This window comes from Lepidochelys kempii, chromosome 26, assembly GCF_965140285.1.
Source record: "Lepidochelys kempii isolate rLepKem1 chromosome 26, rLepKem1.hap1, whole genome shotgun sequence".
Taxonomy (NCBI): Eukaryota; Metazoa; Chordata; order Testudines; family Cheloniidae; genus Lepidochelys; species Lepidochelys kempii.
The window spans coordinates 11149272-11176226 of record NC_136405.1 but is presented as its reverse complement, the minus strand read 5'-3'; the positions used below and the strand labels follow the sequence as shown (position 1 = coordinate 11176226).

General features: G+C 45.5%; 1 protein-coding gene across 12 annotated transcripts in view; it reads left to right on the top strand.

Annotated features, from left to right (window-relative positions):
• The window catches only part of AAK1 (AP2 associated kinase 1), a 125862-nt gene that overhangs the window by 45369 nt on the left and 53538 nt on the right, over positions 1-26955 (top strand). For 11 of the 12 annotated variants that reach the window (XM_073325207.2, XM_073325204.2, XM_073325205.2 and 8 more), the window contains exons 3-8: positions 6075-6193; positions 8867-8975; positions 11059-11201; positions 19495-19616; positions 21463-21544; positions 25502-25634. In XM_073325207.2, the coding sequence (XP_073181308.1) occupies positions 6075-6193; positions 8867-8975; positions 11059-11201; positions 19495-19616; positions 21463-21544; positions 25502-25634 (708 nt within the window). The remainder of the gene's footprint in view (positions 1-6074; positions 6194-8866; positions 8976-11058; positions 11202-19494; positions 19617-21462; positions 21545-25501; positions 25635-26955) is intronic. The other variant, XM_073325208.2, reaches the window with a different exon arrangement.

Below are 26955 nucleotides of genomic sequence, written 5' to 3'. Positions count from 1 at the left end.
AGGGGCCTAGTTTACATTGGGGCTGACTCTGAGGGTCCATAATTCACGTTGACTTCAGTTGGCATTGTGGCTGCAAAGCACTTGTGAAAATTAGGCTCTAAGTATCCAGGGAGCATGTCCGTGTCTTAGAATTGTAGAAATGTAGGGCTGGAAGGGAGCTTGAGACATCATAAATCCAGGCCCTGGTGGTGAGGTAGGACCAAATAAACCTAGACCGTTCCTGACAGGCATTCACCCAACATGTTCTTAAACCTCTAGTGGTGAGGATTCCACATGATCCATCTTGATCCAAGCAGTCTTCCACTCTGGAGCAGTTGTGTTCTGGGGCCTGCAGGCTTTCTGGGGACACCGCAGCTGTTTGCATTCTACTGTATCACCTGATCTCTGTGCTCTGACGGTCGCTCTCCTTTGCTGCCTCCTCTTACTGAGTGCTTCTCTTTCTGTTTTCATTCCCACTCCACTGGCAGCCAGGTGACGCTTACTGAGCTCTGGGCCTCCGATCAAGCTTTGTAGTAAACGTCACCTGGGTGCAGTGTGCATGCAGGAGAGGCTAAGTGGAAACAACCTTGAAACCTGGGCTGGAAACGCATGCCTTAGAACAGTGGGAGACGTTAGGCGCTCAATATGTTTTGCTTATCCAAAAGATCAAGATTACAGTGTATAAATTCCTTCCCAGGGAGAAAATACCAGGTACTAAAGGGCTCTTTAATCTAGTGGAGAAAGACATAAGAACGAAAGGCCGAAAGTTAAAGCCAGACAAATTAAAAAGCGTGCCTTGTTTCTTAATTTTAAAATAAAAACAGTGAGGGTGATTGATTGTTGGAACAAACTACCAAGAGGAATGGTGGGTTCTCCATATCGTGATGTCTCCAAATCAAGACCAAATGGCTTCCTAGAAGATAGGGTTTAACCAGACACAAATTGGGCTCAATACAGGGGTAACTGGGTGATGTTCTGTGGTTTGTGTTGTCAGGAGGTTGGATGACATAATATGATGACCCTTCTGACCTTTAAATTCTTTGACCCCCTTCTGAATGGACTCTGGCCACTACGTGTTCTGTGTCTGATAGCAAATGTAATTAGTTCCATTAGTTTGGTTTGTTTTGTTTTTTGCACTGTGATTAAACCAGAACTCCTTTCCTGTTGAGAGAAGCTTGCCACGGTTATGGGTAGCAAGTCCATTCTCTTGATAGCTTATTTTGTTTGCAAATACAACTAAATTCTTTTGAATTGCTTAAATTTGCAGTCCTGTCGGTTGAAGTTGACAGTAGTTGAAGATGATTGAGGAAAGGGTGCAAGGATATAACTTCACAGCACATTTGATAAGCTGTGCTGTAATAAACATTAATGTTAACTTTAAAAAAAAAAAAAGTCCATCTTTCTGAACTCAGGCTATGGAGAGAGTGCCAATTCCACCATATAGACTCCACTCCCATCGCTCCATGCAAAAGACAGTCCACTGTATGAAACATGTCAAGCCCTCATGGAGCAAGTTTTTATCCTACTTTGTCAGAAATTAACTTTCTAATTTTATTCTAGATTCCTGTTACTCGCTTCCCTTGAACCACTGGGGTCAATCTAATTGAGATTCTCCGTGGCATAGGTTGCTTTTTGTGCCTGTTGGCATGGTCACTTCCAACAAAAGTAAGAATATGTAATTCTGATATACATTGTCCATCAGCTGTGCTCTAGGAGTGGTTGACTTAATAAACATGGCAACATTCAGGAATAATTGCATTATTAAGGGGAGCATAGCCATTTTGCAATAAGTGTCCTGTGACACTTTTTTGTATTTTTGTCTGATTTTTTGGTAAGCAAGTAGTTTTTAAGGGAGGTGAAACTTGGGTGTACACAGGGCAAATCAGACTCCTGAAAGGGGTACCATAGTCTGCAAAGGTTGAGAGCTATTGCTCCAGACTTAAACTGCATGTACATCCAATTGGGAAACAACCCGCAAGCACTAATTATTGTTAGCCTGTCAAACGCAAGTGATTTTGATGCTAAATTTTACTCCGCAGGTGGCTGTATCTTTGTGCAACATAACATGAAGAAACCCGCATACACGCAGTTGGGTCACATATATGTGATTACTACCTATACATAAACATCCTAGGCCTAACTCTGAGGTGTCTGGTGCCAGCCCCTGTTAGATACCTTCTGCTCTATGAAAGCCGCTTCATTTTTCATTACCTTCCCCAGGTACTATATCTGCATTTAACTTCACAGATAAGGTTTGTAAGTGATCCCAGGCAAAGATGAATATTTCACAAAGAGCCTGCCTCATTTAAGGATTCTGTCTCCCTTTGTATCCGTAAACTTTTTGAAAGCCCTGTAAAGAGAGACGCTTGCTGCTAAATTATGTAAATTGGCGGAATCTATTTTACTACTTGTTACAAGACTGCGGTGAACTCATTCCATGTGTTCTTCCCCCTCTACTCCCTGCAAATAAATTCATGACCCTGGAGTCTGAACAGGTTCAGATTTTGTCACTTTTGAGAGTATATTTGGTTGGCTTCTTGGCCTTAAAACTGCCATTCACACGGGGCTGGTAACTATAACTGTGTCTTTTGATGGGGAAGTAAAGTGTCCTTCCCTTGCCTTCCTTATTATGGTAAGGTCTGGGGAGGTGGAGGGAGATAAGTCCAAGGTAAGTGATTTCATGGGCTTGGTACTTAAAATGTCCATGGCATCAGAACAAAAAGCAATGTAGGCTGGGTTCCATTCTAGAGCGTATGCAAAGAGGGCAGGCTGTCTTAGGTGTCGGAGCGATGAATTTAAATTCCTGGCTTCCCCCATAGAATTCCAGATTTTTGCTGCGGCTGTAGAATCTTATTCGAGTTCACAAACTGAAGTTGGCAGAGGAGGTCGCACCAGCACTGTCTCGATTCACGAAAGGCCATCCATTTAGCATCTGTGAAGGTTTAGAGCAGCAGGCCCACAGGGAGGTGTGCTCAGATCACTAGCTTATCAATAAAGCCGCACATGCTGGTGAAAACGCCCTCTGAGAACCAGGATGGTCAGCCCAAGCTGCTACTTACAGAGCCGGTTACTGAAAAGTACATTCCTGCTGGCCCCTTCTTGAGGAGCAATGACCAGAGGTTTCCCTGCCCAGAAGAAACCTGAAGACTCCAAGGCACGATCGATGGTCCTGTGTTTCACATGACTGATGAAAGCAGTCTCTGTGCTCCAACCCTAGGGTGAACGGCGCACTGTGCAAGATCCAAGTGAGGAGAGTTCTTGAGTCTTTCCAGAATGCATAAAGCAAATGTTTCTGCTAGCTCCTTTTGAAAGGGGCACGTAGCATCGGTGGTGGTTGGTTTATTTATATTACCATAGCTCCTAGAAGCCCTTGTCGTGAACAAGGCCCTCATTGTAGTAGGCGCTGTAGAAATACAAGATTGGTGATGAAACTTAGTTCTCTGGTTTTATTAATTGGGCTTGCGATGAGGATTATGTTGCTCCCCAACCCCCATTAGATTAGATGAAATTTTAATTCTTGAATTGGTTATCCTTTCAAATGTTGTGTTTTTTACTTCAGAGCCATGGTAACGTGGAGGAATGTTTTAGCTAATGGATTGGGAATTTACTACACAGGTGGTTCTGTACCCAATAATTTTTTTTTAAATAATGTTAGTATAAGTTCTGTACTTAGCATGTCCTCTTATGTGGTGTAATTGTAACAAAAGGCCTGCTTTCTCCTCCCACCCTCAAACCTGCTACCCCCAGAACCCACAAAAATGAATGCTTTGAACATGTGCTAATTGGATATATTATAAGGAATTCATTTTCAATACCTTGGGGTTTTGTGATCGAGGCACTGGGTGGGAATGGGAAGGGGTCTGCTGACTCGGGCTCGACTGAGACTTTCATTGCTGTGTAGATGTCTGGGCTCAGCTGGAGCCCAGGGTCTAGGACTGATTTCAGGGAGAGTCCTGGAAGTCTACACAGCAATGAAACAGTCCCATGAGTCTGAGTCAACTGGCACGGGCTAGCTGCAGGGTGTTTTTTGCTGTACAGACATACCCTTTGTGTCTTGGTTTCCCCATTCTGTAAAATGGGGTTAATAACTAACAAATATCTAGGTATGATTATAATCTAGATGCCCTGTATGGGGCCCAGTCACCAGACACCTCACAACACCTCATTGGTGGGAAAGTTATTATTATCCCCATTTGACAGATGGGAACTGAGGCACAATGGGACTTCCCCAGGATAGAAGGAGCCTGAACCCCAGGCTAGTGCTCTAACCACAATACTGTCTTTCCCCTCTTTCTTCCCCTTTTCTCTGTTTAGATTAGAGGTGGGCAAACTACGGCCCGCGGGCCATATCCGGCCTGCAGGACCCTCCTGCCTGGCCCCTGAGCTCCTGGTCCGGGAGGCTAACCCCCAGCCCCTCCCCTGCTGTTCCCCCCTCCCCCGCAGCCTCAGCTCACTGCGCGACCGGCGCAAGGCTCTGGACGGCGGGGCTGCAGAGCCGCGGCCGGACCCTGTGCTCTGTGCTGCACGGTCTGTGGCTGGCTCCAGCTGGCTGGCGTGGCTGTATGCCGGAAGCCACCAGCGCTCCAGGCAGCGTGGTAAGGGAGCAGGGCGGGGCTGGATAGAGGGCAGGGGAGTGGGGGGGGGCAGGGGTGTGGTTAGGGGTCAGGGCGGGGAACGGGGGCTGAATGGAGGCAGGGGTCCTGGGGGGCAAGTCAGGAAGGAGGGGGGGCTTGGATGGGGTGGGGGGGGGACAGGGAGAATGGGTGCTTGGATGGGGCAGGGGTCCTGGGGGAGCAGTCAGGAATGAGAGGAGGGGTTGGATGGGGCGGTAGGGGGTAGGGAACGGGGTGGTGGATGGGGTAGGAGTCCCTGGGGGGCCATCAGGGGGCGAGAAGCGGGGGGTTGGATGGGATGGGAGTCCTGGGGGCGGGGGCATGCCTGGCTGTTTGGGGAGGCACAGCCTCCCCTAACCGGCCCTCCATACAATTTTGGAAATCCAATGTGGCCCTCAGGCCAAAAAGTTTGCCTGCCCCTGGTTTAGATCATAGCTCTTGGGGACATGGATGGTCTCTTCTGTACTAAGTACAGCCCCGAGTACATTGGAGCCTGATCTCTCTTGGGGTGGGCTAAAGGAGATACTGAGTTAATGTCCAATAATACATTATTACTAGTAGCTCAGATATTTTAAGGAAATGTCTGCTATAATTTAAGCAAAAAGAAATGTCCACACATTGCTGTTAGGTTGTCATTTTGAGTATGCTGCTGTGTTCCTTTTTAATCATTGTGTATCATTTCAACAATACACTGATGGCGACTGGAATCACTGTGTCCAAATTTATGTTGATCTCTAAAAGCCAGGTTCAGAATTCTGACGAGAGAATACTCTAGTCGTCCTAATCTTGTCAAGTGTTCCAAGTAAGCAGGACTGGCCTCTTATTTCTAAGCATCGGTAATAAAGATGAAAGGCTTTCCTCATAATCCAGCTGCGTAGGTTGTAGGGGTCATGACTTCGCTAATAGTCATGACCACAGAATGAATTGCGTGATGCTTTTTAAAGCAATACCCTCCAACAATGCACAGGAGATTGCTTTGTGTTCCGCGTGGCAGGAATTGGGCTTCTAATGCAATTTGCAAAAGTGCTTCAAAAGCTGTAAATGCGCTCCGCTTGTGGCATTTAGTGAAGGCCATGGATGTTTCATGGTTCTGGCTTCTGTAGAAGGCAATGCTGCTGTTTTATAGTCCAGATTTCCTCTCTATGATGGAAACTAATGGTGCAATAAAAGACCATATGGCATGTTAAGTAACTCACATAATGGCTTGTTGCTATCGGTATATTCTTGACTTTGATTTCTTTTAATTGAAAATTTGCCCCTTCCGATGCTTATTTCCCTGAAATAACCATATAAGTAGAGATAAAAGCTGCGGTGTTGGGCTGACCAAAGATACTGTCACTAAGGCGCTGAGGAGAGCTGCTGAATACCCTCCTTACTCCGTGTACACCAAGGAGGCTGTGAAAACAGCTAGAATCCGAGTGACCAGGCTTGGAAGCAAGGATCAAGGCATTTCTCCATTACTGAATGAGCTGTTTCTTGCAGGTGGATTTGCTATCGTGTTTCTGGTGAGGACTAACAATGGGATGAAATGTGCCCTGAAACGAATGTATGTCAACAATGAGCACGATTTGCAAGTCTGCAAAAGAGAGATTCAGATCATGGTAAGTCATGCTGCATTAGGGGTCCTGAAGTGTTTATGGAAAGGCATGTCATCTGGGGCCGTGATCTGTGAGTGTGGTCGACTCTCCTAGTTTTATCGCAAGTCTTGCAATATTTGTGGGTTTTTTCCTTTTTTCAAATAAATAATATATATATTAAAAAAGAGAGCGCTCTTGGAATCATGTGATTTTAAGTGAGAATCTCCGCTTTCATCATTTTTCAAAGTAAGTTTCTAGCCCTTGTGGCTGTTTGAACATGTGAATCCTAAAGTTTCAAAACCCAGAAAGCAAATAAAGAACTAAAGAACTATTTTTCTAAAATCTCATGGAATTTTTTTAAGCCCACCTCCTGATTTCTGGGGATCTGGGCGGGGGGCTTGACCAATGTTCCCTCTAATGTTTTACATCTATGTGGAATGAATTTTGTTACGTGCACCAATATGGAGGTGATGTGTGGCGGGGGGGAGCTGAGGGGCTCAGGGTGCAGGAAGGGGCTCAGGGCTGGGGCAGAGGGGTGGGGAGCTGAGGGGCTCAGGGTGCGGGAAGGGGCTCAGGGCTGGGGCAGAGGGGTGGGGGGCTGAGAGCTCTGGGATGGGGCTGGGGATGAAGGGTACAGGGGGGCCTCAGGGTTGGGGTGAGGGCTCCGGCTGGGGGGGGTGGACTCTGGGATGGGGCTGGGGATGAGGAGTTTGGGGTGCAGGCTGCCCTGGGGCTGCAGCGGGGAGAGAGGACTCCTCCCCCAGCCCTCTCTTGCCGCAGCCGCCCGGAGCTGGGGGAGAGGCACCTCTCTCTCCTCGCCTGTGCGGCCCTTGATGGCCATGCAGCTTAGAGGGAACTTAAGGTTTGACGAATGTTTCTGAACGCTGGAGGCTGGCAGTACTGAGCTTTGCACGGTTGAACTTGATCAGCATTTGAATGGGAGACCTCCAAGTAGAGATGAATCTGAGAGCAGTCTCTAACCTTCAGGGTTGGAGTTGGTACAAATGTTGATATGGATGTCATCTAGTAAAAATGCGTATGCTGAGTAGCTATTACAAAGGTAACTGTCTGTAATGGCCTTGAACAGTAGTCTGGAGTATTAAAAGCAATTGGTCCTATTTGTAGGCTCGTTGCAGACCTAATTTAAATAGGGTGGTTAGTTATTTTTTTTGCATTATCCAAACACAAGTTCAGAGGGTGTTTGTGTGCAGGGCAGGGCTGCTTCCAGGGACCTCCATCTGGGCCTCGTAGCCCTGATTTGAACGTAACAGCTTGGGCACTAAAGTTTTTTGAAATGGCGATTTAAGGCTTTTTTGCTTTTTCCTTGAGTTGCCCTAAAAGTTTGAGCCTTATCCCATTGTGAATTCAAATCAAGTGCAGCCTTGGAAAAGGGACATGTAGGATAGAATCCCTTACCTGCAACAGTAGCAAATGTGCGTTCTCTGTAGTAACTCGTGTATTACTTTTACGGCTGTGACCCTGAACATGAGTTTCAGGAGTTACCACACCACACGATGTAGCACAGCTTTCAAGGAGACCTCCTCTGAGCCCTAGATGATGATCTGGGGGCACAGCTAAGATTTGGTCTTGTATTAGATTTTTTTTTTTCCAGTTTATACTCGGAAAGTTGGTTTGCTTGCTTTTTATTTGTCCACTTCCTTCTCTTGATTGTGGAACAAAACTATCTGCATGATCTCATGTTAGTGTGGCTAAACCTGAAAAGCCACTGTAAAAGGAGTAATGCCTTACTCAGCAGGTCTGCTCCTTCTTTGCATTGTTTTATCTGTTCATGTGAAACTCTTACTTTGTGTCAGACCTGCAAAACTGACACTGCATTGGGAGAGCCAACTGGATTCTCTGCTAGCTTGCACATCATCAGTGGACTCGTTAACCAAGGTCCAATGGCAGGGCCGCCCTGCAACCCCACTGTCTCCAATTTGTGCCCTCACTTACATCTGTGTTAACCCCTGGAAGCAAATAGCTGTCGCTGAGGGTAACAAGGTTGCACAGACGCAAGTGAAGGCCGAATTTGATGTGAAGCATCTTTATTACTGGTGAGGTTGCGCAAGAAGGAAAGAACCCACCTGGGCTGTCGCATCCCCAGCATGTTTGCCAACTTGGGCATTAGAAAGAAGCATCTCATGTAAGCTGCAAAAAATAGCTAGAGGTAGGACCCCCCAAAAGCCATTTTACTGTCCTTCTACAGAAGAGAGCTGAACTTTTAAAAGGTCAAACTTGTTAGTTTAATCACCTACAGTTTAATCTGGGAAGGGCAAAGAGGAAACGCAGCTCGTTCTAGAAATGGCTATTGCTGGCACAGTCTGCCTCGTGCAGATAGAAGTGCTTGCTCTAGGTTATGCACCCTGGAGCACCCGATCAGCGAGATGACCTGAATCTGGATCAAGCTGTTCTCGTGGGCATGCCTCTTGAGTAGAGGCACAACAGATTGCTCAGGGGGCTGAGTGACTTGCTGTTGAAGACTTCTTGCCCTAAGTCTCGCCGGACAGGAAACCAACAAAGGCAGAACTGACATTTGATGAACTTTTTCTATGTGGTTCCAATGCAAAGTGACCTGTTCCTTAATACAGGGTCTAGACAGGCCAACACTGGGAAGTCTGTACCGTACAGATCAACCTATTAAAATGTAACTGCTGTATACCTGGCTGTTTTGTGCTTTGAACGTGTCCTTTCTTACAGAGGGATCTATCCGGACACAAGAACATTGTTGGATACATTGATTCTAGTATAAACTCTGTGAGCAGTGGTGATGTATGGGAAGTCTTGATTCTAATGGACTTTTGCCGGGGTAAGTATTCGCTCACTGTGTGTCTCATTGAGACAAGCATCCATCTTAGAAACTCTCAAGGCACTTGTATAATAATTTTTCTTTAAGAAAACTACTGCTAGGCCCAACCCTTCCTTGGCATCAGCGAATAATTGGTAACCAAGCCAGTCGAGAATCCTGTCCCACAATAAAATGAATAGGTCTCCATTATACGTGAGAATAAGAATATAGAACTGCTTCCATTGGCACCTTTTTCCATTGGCAAAGATGTTTGTTGCTAGGCCTAATGATTGTCTCAGTGTTTTATTTCCATCTGCTGCTTCCACATGAAATAACCTCAGACTTCTGAGGCCACCAGACTAAACCAATGAAATTCTCCTTTGCTTAATGTTGTGTATGAACCTTCTTGCAAATAGCATTTTGATACAGTGTACGAGTCCGTTTCCAAATTCCCCAACTTCAAATGATTCTAACCACAGATAGATCAAAGCCTCCAGTGGGCTGGACGTTATTAAAATGAAGTGCCAGACAGAGGGGAGGGGTGAATAAAGTAACTTTTTGTATAAACAATATTGATTTTCAGGCCTCCGGAATAACCCCCTAGGTCAGGCAGAGAGGTACATGAGCATTGTCAAGCAGTGAGACTCCTATGAAGACTTGATTACCACAAATCTGAAAAGGAATCTGCCAGTGTGCTATCCAAGAGAGAGATGGATGCAATTACACATCTGTTAGATCTTTAGAGACATCTGTTGCATAGGGCTTAGAGGGAAAGCTGAGGCTTTGTTTCCCGCAACGATGCTAGGGACGGAGAAGACCCGCATCCAGATGCCCTCCAGTGTCATGAAAACAATTGTACTGAAAATGCCTAGCTTGCCGAGGTGGCAAATGCTTCTAAACGTTTTAGAGAATTCTTTAAAAATATTAGATTTCCTCTTGTCACTGCTTTCCTCCTTGGCAAAGAGAGCTCATGACATCCGTCATTCTGCCTCCACACGTGGAGATCACTCTCTCTGATATAAGCACGAACAGTTTTTAAAACTGAGTTTACTGCTGTACAGTATATTCGTGTTAGACAGGTTTTGACACCTTCTGATATTTATGACTTAAATTACACTTCTCCTTTGCTACAAGTTTTATGGCCAAGGTTTTCAAAAGTAACTAGTGATTTTTGGGTGCTCAACTCAAAACACCTGGAAGTACCCAGACTTTCAAAGGACAGGTATGCAAATCAGGGAACCAAAAATCACTGGTCACTCACTCTCGCTCTGTCGCTTTCTCAAGGCTCTAAAATTAAAATTTTGTACAGACAATGACTTGTTTATGCTGCTCTATATGCTATACGTTGAAATGTAAGTACAATATTTATATTCCAATTGATTTATTTTATAATTAGATAAGGTAAAAGTGAGGAAGTGAGCGATTTTTCAGTAATAGTGTGCTGTGACATTTTGTATTTTTATGTCTGGTTTTGTAAGCAAGTAGTCTTTCAGTGAGGTGAAACTTGGAGGTATGCAAGCAAATCGGACTACTGAAAGGAGTACAGTAGTCTGGCAAGGTTGAGAACTGCTGGCTTAGCCCAAACTATGCATGACTAAAATGTATTTCTCTAATCTGGTGGGGGTTTTATGTCTACAGAGGCAAGAAAAGAACATGGCTGCATCAAAAACCTGTTTGAATGTTGCAGTTATTTTTCCTAGTGTAGATTTGGGGGTGAGGGCACTTAGTGGAAATTTTAAATATTAGAGATGAAAATCAATAACCACTCTCAAATCACTTTCCAAACATAAATTCTCCATGTGGCGCCTCCTGACAGGTAAGGTACATAAGACACTTGATTTTACCAATGGACCAGGAGGTTACGTTGTTTGCTTAAGTGAGATGCTGACAGCTACAGGGAGAGATTTTGTCCAAAGTGGATTTGGAACTCATGAGTTCCTTGTTCCCAGGATTATGTTCGGCCCATAAGGTCACACATGCCCCAATACCAGGCAGTTTAAAACCCAGCATGTTGGATCCCTTTGGAGAAGGTGGCTCCTTTTGACTGGTCTGTGCTTCAGCAATATGTGCAGGTCTAATTTATTTTGCTTTTTCCTCCGTTTAGGAGGCCAGGTGGTGAACTTGATGAACCAACGCTTGCAGACAGGATTCACAGAGAATGAAGTCTTGCAGATCTTTTGCGACACCTGTGAAGCCGTAGCCAGGTTGCACCAGTGTAAAACGCCTATAATCCACAGGGATCTGAAGGTAACTTGTAGATACCAATGGTATGGGGTGGAGGTGTCTGAACAACGTATTCGATTGTCAACCCTTCTGGGCAAGGGCTGGGTCTACCCTCTATACAACGCCTAGCACAATGGGCCCTCGCTCCCGATCAGGGACTCATCATATTGCCATAACATTTATATTGACGAGAAAATTTATTCATGAATACATTCTTTGCCTATTAATAGAAAAGTCACCTTGTTTGCCAGATGTTCAACCATCTATAGGTCTGCTCAAATTATGCAGCCATTTGTGAACAACTGTCACAAAAAGCCTACCAAAATCCATGAGAGAAATTGTTCACCATGAATTCCAGCCACCTTTTCAGTGGAGAGTTCAGCCCGTGGGTTTTTCTGTATAACAGACCATGCCTGAGCATGCAACTCTGACCCTCGTTTAGACGCTGCAAAACACCACAGGGTAGGGGTGAGATTTCCAGAAACATTCACCTGGCTCTGATGCCTGTTAAGAACGTGGGTCTGGATGGGACCCATCAAGGAGGCCAGTACTCAGCTGTCCAAAGCAACCTGTCTTATAATCCTGCTGATAAACGTTTCACGCTCCAATTTAAAAAAGTTTGTTTGCTCCCACTGCTCCTATTGAAAGGCTGTTCCAGAACCTCACTCCTCTGATGGTTTAAATCCTTCTCATTTCTAGCCTGCCTTTACTCATGGCCAGCTTATATGCATTTGTTCTTGTGCCAGTGTTGTCCTGTAGCTTAAATAGGTCTTTTCTCCCTCTTCCTCTCTTCTCCCCCCCCCCCCCGAATGTATTTATAGAGACCAATCATATCCCGTCACCCTTCGTTTTGCTGAGCTAAGATTGTCGAAGTCTGAGGTCAAACCCCCATTGACTTTAGTGGGAGCAGAGTCAGGCCAACGCGGAATGCTTTTCAAGTTGCCACCCTTGTGATCATGAAATAAAACACAAATTCCCTGTTCCTCTCAACCAACTCCCAAAATGCCCGAATGACGTGTTCGGCCAAGAAGCAGAATCATGTGTATGTTTTGAAATTCAAATATACTTCATGGATCATTTTCCATGAGCCTTAAACGGACGTTTGTTCTATGCGACAGGCCACTTTAGTAGAGAAGCTAAACAGAACATGTGCACCAAAAGGAACCAGATAATAAGACTAAGTCAGCTAAGTGGTGTGGTTATGCTTCAGGGCACTTAACGTATTTGTGACCTATGGTGCGGTCGGTTGAAATGCGTGAAACAAATCGAATGAATGCAGTTGTAGACCGCTTTAAATTGGGGTGAGCTGATTCTGGTTTTTGACAAATTTTAGGGCCTGATTTAAAGCCCACTGAAGTCCATGGGACTATTCCAGTAGCTTGGATAGGCAATACACATAAAAAGAGGATCCTGTTAGATAGTGACTAATCTCATACCTGCTGTTTATGTATTGGCTTTAGCGTTATTTAATTGTTTACAAACAAACTCTTTATCAGTATGTAGCATAGGAATAAATGATGAGATATCTGTGCTGGATTCATGAGTTAAGCCTCCCCCTCTGTATACTCTCTATTATATTTGTGTGTGTCTGTAATATACAGAGAGTAATAATTGAAAGTGACTGCTATGGGCTGGTTTCATATCACTAGATCATTGGTGAGGTTTCTACATCAGAAATCTTGCTCCTCTTTAATGATAAGATTACGCGTATGAGTTGAGGAAACAATCTGCCATCCTCTGCCTTGGGATATGAACATAAAGTTTAATATTAGTTTTACTTTCACGCCTAGAAGCACTAATCAGAGTTGCCAACCAGAAATACATAAATGCAACAAAAACACCATCCCTGCCCCAAAGAGCTTGGAGAAATCTAGATTGTGTCGGTATTGAAATAACCCAGGAAAATTTCGTTCTTCGGATACCTCCATTGCAGCTGCTGCCTATCCAGTGTCACCACAGTCTTTGGGGTTTTTCAATTTAAAAAAATAGTCGTCCTCTTTGTATTTAAGAGCAATGAGCCTGTAAAATGTCTAAGTACACAGTTGCAGTGAATACAGTCCTCAAACTGTGAAAGGTACATTGTGGTACAACACGTATTCAGATTCTGAGCTCGTTAGCACAGGGACCATCTGTTCTGTTCTGTGTTTTTGTGCAGCACGTAACACAGTGGGACCCTGGGCCATGACTGGGGTCCCTAGGTGCTGCCGCAGTGCAGATGATGATAAAATATTCGGTCAAAGCACTTGGGGGAGGCAAATATAATGAAACAGAAGAGCAGGCGGGGTGGGGGAGGGGGAGGAAGCCTCATTTAAGAAAAGGGGAATAAACTTAAAGCCAGATCAATCCACAAATACAATCAAATTGTTCCTTCTGATCTTTATTCATCTCATGGAGTTTTGGTTCATGTGAACCATTGTGTTGTGCAAGGCTTCAGGGTGCCTGTCCAAGATATTGAATTGTTTTTGGTTGTTCATGACGCTTCACGATGATGCTCATATTTTCGTCACATTTGATGCTGTGCACCGGATTCTGATGCTACTTGCTTAGCACTATCCTTCTCAAGGTAGTCTCATTGATTGCAGTGTGGAAAGGGTGTCCGAATATGACCATATATAAAACTTTAAAAGTTCCCCCTCTGTAAAATGGGGATAATGACATAGGTGCTAGAACTGGGGGGGCTGCCGCGCCCTCTGGCTTGAAGTGGTTTCCATCATTTACAGGGTTTACAGTTTGGTTCAATGGCTCTCAACACCCCGCTATACAAATTGTTCTAGCACCCCGGATAATAATACTGACCTCCTTCGTAAAGCAATTTGAGATCAACAGGTGATGAGCTAGGTGCTATGTATGTGTTCATTTACTCTTAAAGACTCCATATTGTGAACACAATTCTAGCTGAATACAATGAGACTTCATTGGCACAGCAAGTTATACCAGTCTTGCCAAAGTGTAGGAGAAGACAGGAAACACTTCCCCCCCCTCCCCCCCAAGGGTGTCGGTGACCCTGACCCCCTCAGGTTCGGGAAACGCACTGTATGTGGGGTTGGAGCCCTTGTGTCCTTTGTCAATCTGTTAGTTCCCAATGGGATGGCAGGCTCCTGTGGAGCACAAAGCCATCTCTTTGTATTTGGGATACACGTTTACAGCCGTACTGTGTATACTTACATATAATCCAATAACTGGCATTGCGTGTGTATTGATATAGGTGCATACTTATTACCACCAGGCATTTCAAAACATGTTTCAAGTTTCCGTTTGAGTAAGAGCATCTCCAGCATGGTTCTGAGGCGTTCATTCACGTCCGGCTCACTTGCAGACTGGACTGGGTGTTCTCTAATGCTTTCTGTTCCTTCAGATCTCTCTGCTGCAGATCCCCCTGGTTTTACAGTGAAACCTGTTCAGGGAAAATGTAGTCTTCATGCCTAAAAGAGAGCAAGTCTTCTCTGAAAACTTCAGTTTTAGGGACCCAAAGAGGTGGGTGGTAGGAGAATCCGAGCAAGTATTACCATGATAATATCTCCAGTGTTGGGGGGCTTATTCCTTCACCCACTTACTTCCCTGGTCCTTCTCGCATGAACAGAGAGCAACAATACCCAAAGTCCAAAGGTGCAAACAGTTCGATGTTTATTGGGGTGAACTTCCAGCAAGCATGATTCCAGTTTCCTTCCTTAGTGTCCCCCTTCCCAGCTCCTACACCACAGAGCCTTACACCTGGGTCCCTGTTCCCATTCCTGCCCTTAGCCAAACATGATTCCAATTTCCCCACCCCATTCCCTGTTGCAATTCCCCCTCATACACACACACCCACTTCCTGACTGACTGCAGACTATATAGTAAAACTTGAGTTCTGCTTAGCTATACCTTAGCCAATCATTTTACTGAAATTTTACTAACCAATCCTAACATATTGTAACATGATTATGTAACCAATTATATCCCACCACCTTCATTAGTTTACACCCAGCAAAATTAATTATACAGCAGACAGGAACAATCACAGAACTTGTGTTCAAAGAAATTGGTTAGTCTCTAAGGTGCCACAAGTCCTCCTTTTCTTTTTGCGAATACAGACTAACACGGCTGCTACTCTGAAACCAGTGTTAGCGTGGTTCTCCAACTAGGAGTCCAGAGCCACGAGCAGGTTTTGGGGGGCTGCCAAGCAGGGCCAGAATTCCACTTGCTGGGGCCCAAGGTAGAAAGCCGAAGCACCACCGCCTGGGGCTGAAGCCCTGGGCCCTGAGCCTCGTCACCCAGGGCTGAAGCCGAAGCCTGAGCAATGTAGCTTTGTGGGGGCCCCTGTGCTATGGGGTCCCGGGCAATTGCCCTACTTGCTACCCCCTAATACCGACCCTGGCTTTTATACAAAGAAAACCAGTTGTGGCACAGGTGAGCCGTGGAGTTTTTATAGGGGGGTGGGCTTAGAAAGAAAAAGGGTTGAGAACCTCTGCTTTCCATAGTTCCTGCACGGGCAGTTGTTTGTATAACTTGTCAATATTCAGCCTCCCCTTCTTTAGCTCGATGTGACTCGTGCTTTTTCTAAAGCACAGGTCAGTTCCACGCTCCCTTTAATGATAAGCCGCATGCTCTTTCAAACGATACTTCTGTTTAGTCCAAGCCCATTCCAAACTCCAGACTTGCAAAGGAGGCTGGATTGACAGAGGTACTACTTGTTTCTCTTGAAGCAGAGATGCAGCAGGTGATCGTAAAACACCACTCTGATCAATTCAGATAATGATGGTGAGCTAAACACAGTCTCTCTCGGCCTTATTGAGCTATGGAATAATTGGAATCTGTTTGCTGGCATACTAATATTATGGATTTCTGGTTTGTTTGTTTTTTTGTGTTGTTTTGTTTTTTAAATATAGTAACACTAATCCTCTGAATGTCGTACTTCCAATGCAGTGTGACTAGGCAGACTGAGTCTCTGCTCGACAACTGTGCATCTGATTTATTCTCCCCCGTTCCCCAGCTCACCACCTAGAAAAATCTGTCTCGGGGTGTGTGGGTTTTTTTTTGTTTTGTGTGGTTTTTTTTGTTGTTTTTTATGGCTTCTGTGTTCAGCCTAGCGATGTATATTTGTTGAAACTTGACTATAATAATTAAGCATTATCTTGGCCACGGTGATAGTATGCCAAAATCATAATATCTCCACAGGCTATGGTGGTGTGCAGTGGTTTTTGCTATAAAATATTACAGTAAAACTGTAATGAGTGGGGGGGGGGGGGCTGTGGAGGGGTGTTAATATTTGGATGCCTAGCTTGAGACACCTTAAAGGGCCCTGTTCAGAAAGCACTGAGCACCCATGCTCTGAAAATCCGCCCCTTTCAAGGTGTCTCAGTCAAGTACCCAAATATTAAAGCACCTCAGATCACTTAGTTAGATTTGAAAATTTTAGGCCATATTAAGTGCAACATGCAAGGTCTGAAGCTATGGCTTTCTTTAGAGATGTAGGCAATAGGTGCCTATTACTTGTCAACTAAAGAAAATACGGATCTATCCCACTTCCTCTGCCCCGTTACCTTTTCTCTCGCTGCATTAGCAGGGACCAGTAGCTGCCTCTGAGTCAAAGTCAAAGGCTATGTCCCTCAGCTAATGAGGCCAAAGCAACCCACAGCTTTCCCGCATCTGTCTCCATTTTGGAGTGTAAATGTCTGACGGTAGAACCGCTGAGCTCCCACTGACTTCATCTAGAGTTCAGCGCTCAGCGTCTGTAATAATCTGGCCCCGGTTGTCGAGTTCGTTGACTTGAACGAAAGCGCCTCCTGCCTGGTGTTGAAACAGACCGTCCATTCTGTTGGCCCACCAGTCAGCAACAGTCATACATTTCTCATCAGAAACGCTTTATTTTCTTTGGAAGTTATTGAAAGGGGGTCGGAAGAAAGCTGCATGTTAAGAGCCCGATGCCACCATAATCAACCTTGCTAGATGCTTCAGAGTAGGAATTCTCAGCAAGCTGAAGTGGAGGGGCTCTCCAGAAAACGTTTGCCAGACGTTTTCCTGGAATAAGGAATAACTGGAACATAGCGCTACTAGGTAGAACGGTGTACAGTGCATTATTCAAAGCAGATGGATGTCAGGGGAGGGGCGGGGGTGTTACGAGCATGGATTAAGCAAGCCAGCACGTTTTCTTTCCCAGCCGCAATTGCTGTAGGCTTTATTTTCTTCTGCTGCTTAAAATGCTCCATTTTCTTTTTAGATCATCTTTGAAGGGAAGCCCCTTTTTTAAAACCGTTTTATTAGCTAATATTTGTACAATGGCATTGGATGTCTGAAGCAGTGTATCTTCTGTATCCGTGTGTCCTCCAGTCCCAAGGTATCTGAGCGCCTCTCAGGGCCTTAATATGGTTCTCCTCACAACAGCCCTGTGAGGTGGTGCAGTGCTCCTCTCCCCATTGGTACAGATGGGGTTCTGAGGCGTAGAGAAGCCAAGTGACTTTCCCAAGGTGTCTCGGAGTCTGTGGCGGAGTGGAGAATTGAACAGACGTCTCCTGAACCTAGGTTAGCGTCCAAACCCTGGCCTATCCTTCTTCCTCTCTTTCTCTGCCTCCATCTGTGTTGAAAGGGCAAAGGGTGAGGAAGGCAATGACTCTACTGGTTTGAAATGACACCTGGATAATCGCAGTGTTTTGGCAATATTTAAATACTGGGAGTAGCCAGAGACAAACCCTGTGCCCATCATAGATGTTGCAGTACCCAGTTGTATGGCTTTGGCCTCAGAAATACCACTTGTAAGTGCTAGGCCTTTTGGCAGCCTGCATGACAATCAAGCTGGATAAGATTCAGTGACAATCCTGTGATCAACGTAGCCGGTGGTTGGGAAAGAAACTGAGGAACTGGGCTTAGTCTAATGGGTCTAGTTCTGCAAGCTGTTTTGTGGGGAAGACCATGCTCGAGAGGGCTGGAGTCCGTGTCGGTCATTGGCTGACGCGCTCTGATAGCAGATCTATGGTGTATATACGTTGTGTGCTCAGATATTATTTCTTTAGTTTTTACCATACTTGGTACCCTATATTTTCTATGCAGAACTTGTATAAACACGGATTTTTAAAAATGACTAGTTATTTTTGACCTTGAGGCACCTTGAAAGGGTCCTGATTTTTCGTTTTTTCTTTCCCCATAGACAGGAGGTGCTAAGCACTTCCTGACAATCAGGCCCCTCTTAGACATCTCCTGTTGAGCACACCCAATTAAAATCCACTATTGAAAATGTAGATCATAGCACTTGCAATATGTTTAGGCACTTTAGACAACTAAGACACAGTCACTGTCCTGAAGAATTGACCGTCTTAATAGAGACAATACAATCTGGGGGTGGGGTGGGGGGGTTGAGGGGAATGAAAAGGAGGAGGGATAGCTCAGTGGTTTGAGCATTGGCCTGCTAAACCCAGGGTTGTGAGTTCAATCCTTGAGGGGGCCATTTAGGGATCTGGGGCAAAAACTGGGGATTGGTCATGCTTTGAGAAGGGGTTGGACTAGATGACCTCCTGAGGCCCCGTCCAACCCTGAGATTCTATGAAAAGAGACATGAAGGGGAAGGGAAGATGGTATTCTAGCAGCAACTGTGTGATTTCCCCCGCCCCACCCCGAGGTGTGCACGGGTCTTGATGGTTTACATGGCTATTCTTCCCCTCTTTTTATTATAAGACTGTTTCTATTTCAAACTTATTTAGTACATGTGCTTTCCAAGGGGAGCCGTGGGGGCAAAAGACGTATCTGGCTTCAAGACGAAGCTGGATAAGTTTATAGAGGGGATGGTATGATGGGATAGCCTAATTTTGGCATTTCATTGATCTTTGACTGTTAGCGTAAAGATGCCCAATGACCTATGATGGGATGTTAGATGAGGTGGGATCTGAGTTGCTACAGAGAATTTTCCTGGGTGTCTCGCTGGTGAGTCTTGCCCACATGCTCAGGGTTTAGCTGATCACCATATTTGGGGTCAGGAAGGAATTTTCCTCCAGGGCAGATTGGCAGAGGCCCTGGGGGTTTTTTGCCTTCCTCCGTAGCGTGGGGCACAGGTCCCTTGCTGAAGGATTCTCTGGTCCTTGAAGTCTTTAAACCACGATTTGAGGACTTCAATAACTCAGACATAAGTTAGGGGTTTGTTACAGGAGTGGATGGGTGAGACTCTGTGGCCTGCGTTGTGCAGGAGGTCAGACTAGATGATCCGAATGGTCCCTTCTGACCTTAAAGTTGGAGTCGGAGTGTGCTGTAGAATCTAAAAAAACCAATATTCATGTTGCTCTGGCTATAGAAAATGAGGAGAAATTTTGTTTAATGCAAAGAAATGGATGTGTTTTGTGTGCAATGCTTTTAGGTTGAAAATATCCTGCTCCATGATCGTGGCCATTATGTCCTGTGTGACTTCGGAAGTGCCACCAACAAATTCCAGAACCCTCAAACCGAAGGAGTGAATGCAGTAGAAGAGGAGATCAAGAAGTAAGTGTCTGTCTCTCTACACCAATACGTTGACTGCCGCCTCCAATTGGTCCATGATGCCAGCCTCCATCACTCACCTGCTAAAGTTTCAAACAAACTCCTTTACGCTTTCTCCCATGCTGCCCCTCACACTTCTAAACCTCCCCAGAGCTACCTCATTATTCTCCCTCTGAGCTCTCCTTAAAACTCTCCTTTGTCACAACACCTACCAAAAAACCATGACCACCATTAGGCTGCTGGTGTGCTGGGACCACTGTCTGTCTGTCATAGTAACCAATATTGTCTCATTGTTTCCCCGACAGTTTATCTGTATCCATCTGTTGTCTCTTGTCTTAAACGTAGACTGTAAGCTATTTGGGGTAGGGCCTGTCTTTTTGTTCTGTGTTTATGTAGCACCTAGCACAATAGGGCCCTGATTCTAGCCTGGTGGTGGTGGTGATGCTAACCTGTGCATAGGTTTAAGCATGGTAGTTTGGATGCTTCGCGGATGAGGAAACAAATTACTCCAGAAAGCCAGGAAGTTGCTTTAGGACTAATAAGAACCCTTGTATTGACCGATACTGATCAGCTCAGTGGTCTATATCATGGGGGTCAGTATGTCTCAGCTCCTCTCTCCCGGGGTTGCCTGCGCTGTGAGGCAATGAACACGACAAAATAATCCCTGACCACTCTAGATTACTCCAGCAGTGACTCTTACAGTTGCCTTAAAAAAAAAAAAAAAAGAAATGCAGCGTTGGGCTCTGAAAAGAGGCCCAAGTGCTCTTCTGAGGTTTGAAAGGTGGTGGCTGCAAAGTGTGGTCCCAAGGAAGCTGTTAAAATGGGAGAGAAGTTGGGTGATCCTGAGTCAGGGAGAAGGTGGTGGAGGGAAGATATGTGGGGAAAGGAAGGGACAGAGAATGGGGGACCTGGGGTCTCGTATAGCTTAAAATCTCTATTGAAAACTCTCTGATTACTCTAACGCTCCCTGACTATAAATCACATGCTAGGAATTGCATGGGAATGACTAAACCCTGTGAAAAGTGAGTCTGTCCTGCCTCTCATATGTACAGCCTTTTGACTTAGATTTTATAGTGCTCCTAATCTTGCAAAGCAGTCCAAGCCTGTTTGCGCACTTATTGCTAAGCTTGCAAAAGAAGCCAGCCCTTTGCCACACCCTTTCATAATCAAGGTAAATAGCACACAAGACCACAGCATCCTTAAACCACCTTCAGACAAAACCTCATTATTAGGGATCTTTTAGACTGTGTCTGACTTTTGCCAGTACTTTAGTTACAACTGGTGCAGTTTTCAATTACCATTTGTTTTTATAAAGTAATTTTCCTCCTGTTCACAATACCTCTGAGCAGAACTCCCAGCATGGAAGCCTATTTATTAGAAGCCACGCTTTCAGTTACGATGACTGGATTTTGTCCAAAGCCCCGGGAGTGACGACAGTGCAAGGGACATGCAGCTAACAACCGATGTGGAATAGCAAGTTAATATTCTGAATTTTTGAATGTTACTAGCTCTGGTTTTTAAGAGATTTGGACTTTTTGAGAGCAAACTCTTGGCTGTTAAAAGGATCTTGCAGTAGCCTTCATTTCCCTGGGAAGTTTGTGGGAGTTAATTTTTTTTCTTTTATAACCAGCTTCATTCTATCCTGTAAAATACTTCAACCTATAAAATGCATTAGAAATCCTTTTGCTGGTTTAGAACTGGAGCACCTAGTGCATTTCTATTATAGAAAAGTGAAATTTGAATTGTTGGGGTGTGGGGAAGGGAATCCTTTGCAATTAAAACAAATGGATTTCCTTCCCCAACTCGCTACCCTGTGACTTCAATTAACTAACGAAGCTTTTTGTTGTAGGTACACGACACTGTCCTATAGAGCACCAGAAATGGTCAACCTGTATAGCGGCCAACTTATTACTACAAAAGCAGATATATGGGTATGTATGAAACCCACTCAAAAGTTACATAATTGTAACTTTCGGGGGGGGGGAAACAAAACTTTGATTACTTGATAACTATTGGATATACCTAAACAGTTATTTACATATACATCTCTACCCCAATATAACATGACCCAATATAACACAAATTCGGATATAACGTGGTAAAGCAGTGCTCTGGGGGGGCAGGGTTGCGCGCTCCAGCACGCCGCTCTGAACGGCATGTTAAGGGTGCCAGGCCAGGGACGAGGGGTTGGATAAGGGGCAGAGGGTCTTGGGGGAGGGGCAGTCAAGGAGCAGGGGGGGTTGGCTGGTTCGGCGGTTCTGGGAGCGGGGCAGACGGGGGCGTTGGATAGGGCGTGGGAGTCCCAGGGGCCTGGCAGGGGGTGTGGATGGGGTGGGGCAGTCAGGGAGCGGGGGGGGTTGGGTAGGGGTGGGGGTCCTGGGGGTGATTAGGGACTGGGGGGGGTCTCTAGAGGGGGCAGTCAGGGGATAAGTAGCAGGGGGGCTTAGATGGGGGTGGGGTCTTGGGGGGGTGGTTAGGGGCAGGAGGGTCTCTGTAGGGGGCAGTCGGGACAAGGAGCGGGAGGGGTTGGATGGGTCGGGGGTTCTGAGGGGTCAGTCGGGGCAGGAAGTGACTATTAACGGAAATGCTCGAGGCCAAAGCAAGTTCGATATAATGCAGTTTCACCTATAACGCGGTAAGTGTGTTTTTTTGTTGTTTTTTTTTTTGGCTTCCGAGGACCGCGTTCTATCTGGGTAGAGGTGGATATTTTTTGACTAAGTTCTGCATAGAGAGAGGCTCCATTTGATCTTTGTGTTGTGTTATTTCAAATGACTGGGCCAGCTGATGAAACATGATTGCGTCTCTGTTCTGCGCCCTCTTGTGATGCTTTAATTCAGAGATGTATGAAATTCACTGGTTGCAGTTGTACCCCCTCCCCACCCCCCGACTGGAACAGATCCAAAGCTGCACCTGACTGTGGGTCTCAACCACGCAAAATCAAAGCTATACTGTTTGTGTTTGTGTTTTTTAAAAAGTCTGACATGGGTTCCTACCCAAGACAGTAACTTGGCCCTGGATTCCCAAACCTGACCAGATTTTTTTCCTCACTAAGATTTTGCAGTGCTCGGTTTCTGGCGATGACGTCCAAACCTGTTTGTGACTTGCTGTCCTGTTGAAGGTGCAATGTGACGGTTGAGCAATGTGCAGCCGTATAACCTAATAAAATAAAGGCAGCTTATCTTCACATCAGAAAGAGTGGGGGGAAAAAGAGAAGAGAATCCTGTCTCTGTTCCAGCGGAACAGTGATTCTGCAGAAGTGATGAATGGAATGACTTAGTTTAAACGTTACCCTTGCGTGTAGCTAAATGCTTTGGAAAGTTCTGAGTTAGATAACAGTCAGGCAGTAACCGGTGTATAAGAGTTGAACTGTAGCCTCAACAACTGCTCTGCATAAACAGCTCAATGTATATGAGAGGAAGAAAAACTGGGCACAGTATATGCAAGAGGCCATTTTCCTAGCTACGAGCACCGTCCAGCAAAAGCCTGCATGCACCCAGAGTCCTACTGAGCTTTTCATTCTTTGGTGTTTAATGGGAGCCGCTGTAGGACTGGGGCCTGTGTGTTGTGAGGAGCCTCTGGCTTGGGAGGCAGTGTGGCCTAGTGGATAGGGCACTGGACTGGGAGTTGACTGGAAGCTGCATGGATGTGGCAGCATAAAAGGGAGCCAATCCGGGGAGAACTGTTCCAATGCAGCCTCTGTGTAGGGCAGCTCCCTGCAAGCTCCAGCGTAAGGGGCAGCCCTGGGGTGGCTCTGCCAGCCAGAGGCAGTCTAAAATGGCCCCCTTCAGTAGATGGAAAGCAGGGGGGCACAAAACTTAATGCCGCCATAGCACCCTCCTGGGCAGAATTACTCCCCAGGTTCTATTTCTGGCTCTGCTACCGACATGCTGTTTGACCCTGGCCCAGACCCTTAGTGTCTGTTTCCTTACCATCCTTTGTCTTGCCTGTCTCCTCAGAGCGTATCCTTTCTGGGGCAGGGCCTGGCTCTTGGGGCAGGTCTATGCCTCAGACCTCTGCCAGAATAGCTCTGTCAGGGGCGGGATGAGGTGTGATCCCTGTTTGGCTCGGGGAGAAAGGGGCATGCCCTACGAAGCACGGCATTGCTGATATAGTTGCGTCCATCCTAGGAGCACTTTGCCAGTCTAGTATACAGTATACTCCTGATTAACAAACCCTATTGTCAAACCTCCACGTTTTCTGAACCCTTCCTTGTCCCTGAGCAGGAGATACATGAAATACATTTGGGGGGAGTGGGGAGAGAAGGGATTTGGATAATGCAGAGGCTCGGATAACAGAACAGACCCAGGGCCAGGGCTGTAAGGAGGACAATGAACCTGTGGCTGTGTGGGAGGTCCTCCTGTGGCAGCCAGCCTTCCGCAGCCCCTCTGTCGCAGGAGCAAGTGAGCAGGGCAGAGCAGAGACCGTTGGCCAGGATTGTGAGTACAAGCCCCTGTCCACAGAAGAAGCCACCCTGCTGCTGAACAGCTCCTGCCCTCTCGATTGCCTGAATTCCCAATTACCCAAATACAATCAATGTTCTCTCTCTCTTCTTCTCCCCCCCCCCCCCCCCCATTTGTCCAATTATAATCTGGCAATTCCCTGAGACCATCCTGCTTTTTTTTTTAACCTCCTTTCCATTGTATTTCACCTACTACTCTCTGTTTTCAACTCATACAAATTTACTTTGGCCTTGTCTACACACAGATTCAGTTCAGGTGGAACTATTTTGGTTAGGGCTGTCACATTTTAGCAGTACAACTCCCAGCATGGACTCAATTGATACCAGTATCCAAGCGCTCATACTGGTCTAGCTTCAGGGAACTCTTACATTCATAGAACTGCATCTACACTACGGGCTTGTCTGCGCAAACCATCAATTTGTGACAAGCCTGGGCACGAATCTATCCTGGGCTAGCCTGTTGCAGACTAACCGTCTATATGGACCCAGTTCATGCACATTAGCAGTTTAATATACTTTGATTTAGTCCCTTAGATAAGAGGACTAAGTCTGTCGATCTGCTTCGACCATCAGCGGAGTCCGCACGGACAGTTAGAGGAAGGCAGGCTAGTGTGGGGTAGATTCACGCGCCAGCTTGCCGCCAGCTAAATGTGCATGTAGATAAGCCCTAAAAGAGTTTAGCCAGTTTGTTTATCCTGGTGTGTTTAAAGCTTTCTAGGGTAGATAAGGCCTCCCTCTTTTCGGGACTGTGTGGAGCGTTTTAAAAGTAGCTTGCAGCTGTGACTAGACCTTGACCTAATCAGTCTGATTTATGACAACAGAAATTTCTCTGGTCAGAGAAATCCTTGTAGACAAAATCCTCAGCCATAAGAGAATCTCTGTACTGTGGAACTGTTCTTTCTACTCCAAACAGCCCTCCCCACAATGGGGGACAGTGGCAAATGTGGATGAAGAGTTGATATGATTGAAGCTCCTACAACCTTTTGGCCTCCTACTCGGCCCAACACATCTGAAGTATATTTAAATGAATTTGAAGTAGGGACCAAGTAGCCATATCTCAATCTCCTTCATATACATATTGATATGTGGACTGAGGCAGTGTTGTGGCTAATAATGCGTGTGATCTATCTTAGGTACTTATCTGCCCTCCATTTTCATAGTATCCGATCACCTCATGTTGTTTTAAGGTATTTATCCTCCTGTCCGGTAGGGAAGTGCGATTATCCCCGTGTTACAGATTGGGAACTCTGATACAGAGAGGCTAAATGACTTGACCAAGGTCATGCAGGAAAGGTGGCAAAGCAAGGATTGAACCTGGTTCTCCCGAGTCCCAGGCTAGTGCTCTGACCATTGGGCCATCCTTCCTCTTTAATCTATGATGGCAGTAGTTACTGTTTAAATATTTCTTTCTGTTCTTTCCTCTCTTTAGGCCCTTGGTTGTTTACTGTACAAATTGTGTTACTTTACTTTACCCTTTGGGGAGAGTCAGGTGGCAATTTGTGATGGAAACTTCACCATTCCAGACAACTCTCGCTACTCCCAAGACATGCACTGTCTCATACGTGAGTATATCCGTTTCAATAGCAGAGTTTTGGTTTCATGTTCTAAATGAAGTTTTTCTAATTCCCAATTATTAGAGCTAAGGAACTGGAGTATGTTCTCTCCTTCAAAAAGACTTGTTCACATGCAAGGATGAAATGAATGAGTTTACAGTAATTTAGAAGATGGCTGTGCCAAAGATGGTTATAATAGCAGAGTTTCTATTTGGATGGACTGTGATGATCTATGTGGAAAACTAGGGAAATAGACAACCATTTGGGTTAAGATTGCTACCGAAATTTGCACAATAAGCCTCTTTATGCAAAAATGTTTCTCCAGTAATAAGTCTATTTGCATAAGGAGCCACAGTGATTTAGCCTCGTGATAAGATTTCATCTTCTGTGAACTGAGAAACAGAAGTAAAACGATTACAAATAACCCACTGACTCAAGTGACTGTGTAATTAAGGGTACGATGTATTACTCTCAGCAAAGCTGGAATATCTTGCCTGCTTTCAGTAGAGCATTTGGTTTTGCCAGTTGTGTGTGAGTAACGCAGACTCCGACATGTTTTCAAAATAAGCTGATACTTCTCCATATGCCCTGGTTTGAGCAGACATAAAACTTGAAGTCAGTTTAATATAGGGGACAAGTCTGTGCAGATGTTTGTCCTTCAGCTACTCTCTCAGGCAGAGATGGGTAGAGCATTAGAAAGTTTTCTGTTGTCGTCATTGTAGGGACTAGAAGCCTCAACTGAGATCAGCGCTCTGTGCCAGCTGCTATACATACGTACAGCAACAGCTGGTCCTTGCTCCAAACAATTTACTATCTAAAGAGCCGAAATAAAGGGTAGGAGAAAGTATCTATATCCCTGATTTACAGTTGGAGAACTGAATTATAGACAGGGGAAGTAACTTGGCCCAAGGACACACCAAGAAGTCTGCTGACTTTTACTGTCGGTGCACCATTTAAAACTTCCATTGGTAGGTGAATATGCTTGCCTTGGCTTGTTTAGGAAAGTAAACTGACTTGGTATTTTAATGAAGGAACTGCGGCTGCTCCTGTTCCCACTGATGTCAAAAAGAACCTTGCTATTGCCTTCAGTGAGGCTCCATGATTGCGATTAAAGGCTTCTTGGACGCTCTGAGCCACGATATGTACGCTGTATAACCCCATCGGGTCCAGTGCAAGATTTGGTACTTGGGTCTATATGTGTAGAATCCATACAATTGCAGCAGAATAAGTACATTAAGTACACAGTCTCTTGATGCCTGTTAAAGATTTGCTGTCTTGCAATCCAAACTTGACCTGGAAGGTGTGGCTCATGTACCATGTGCATATATGG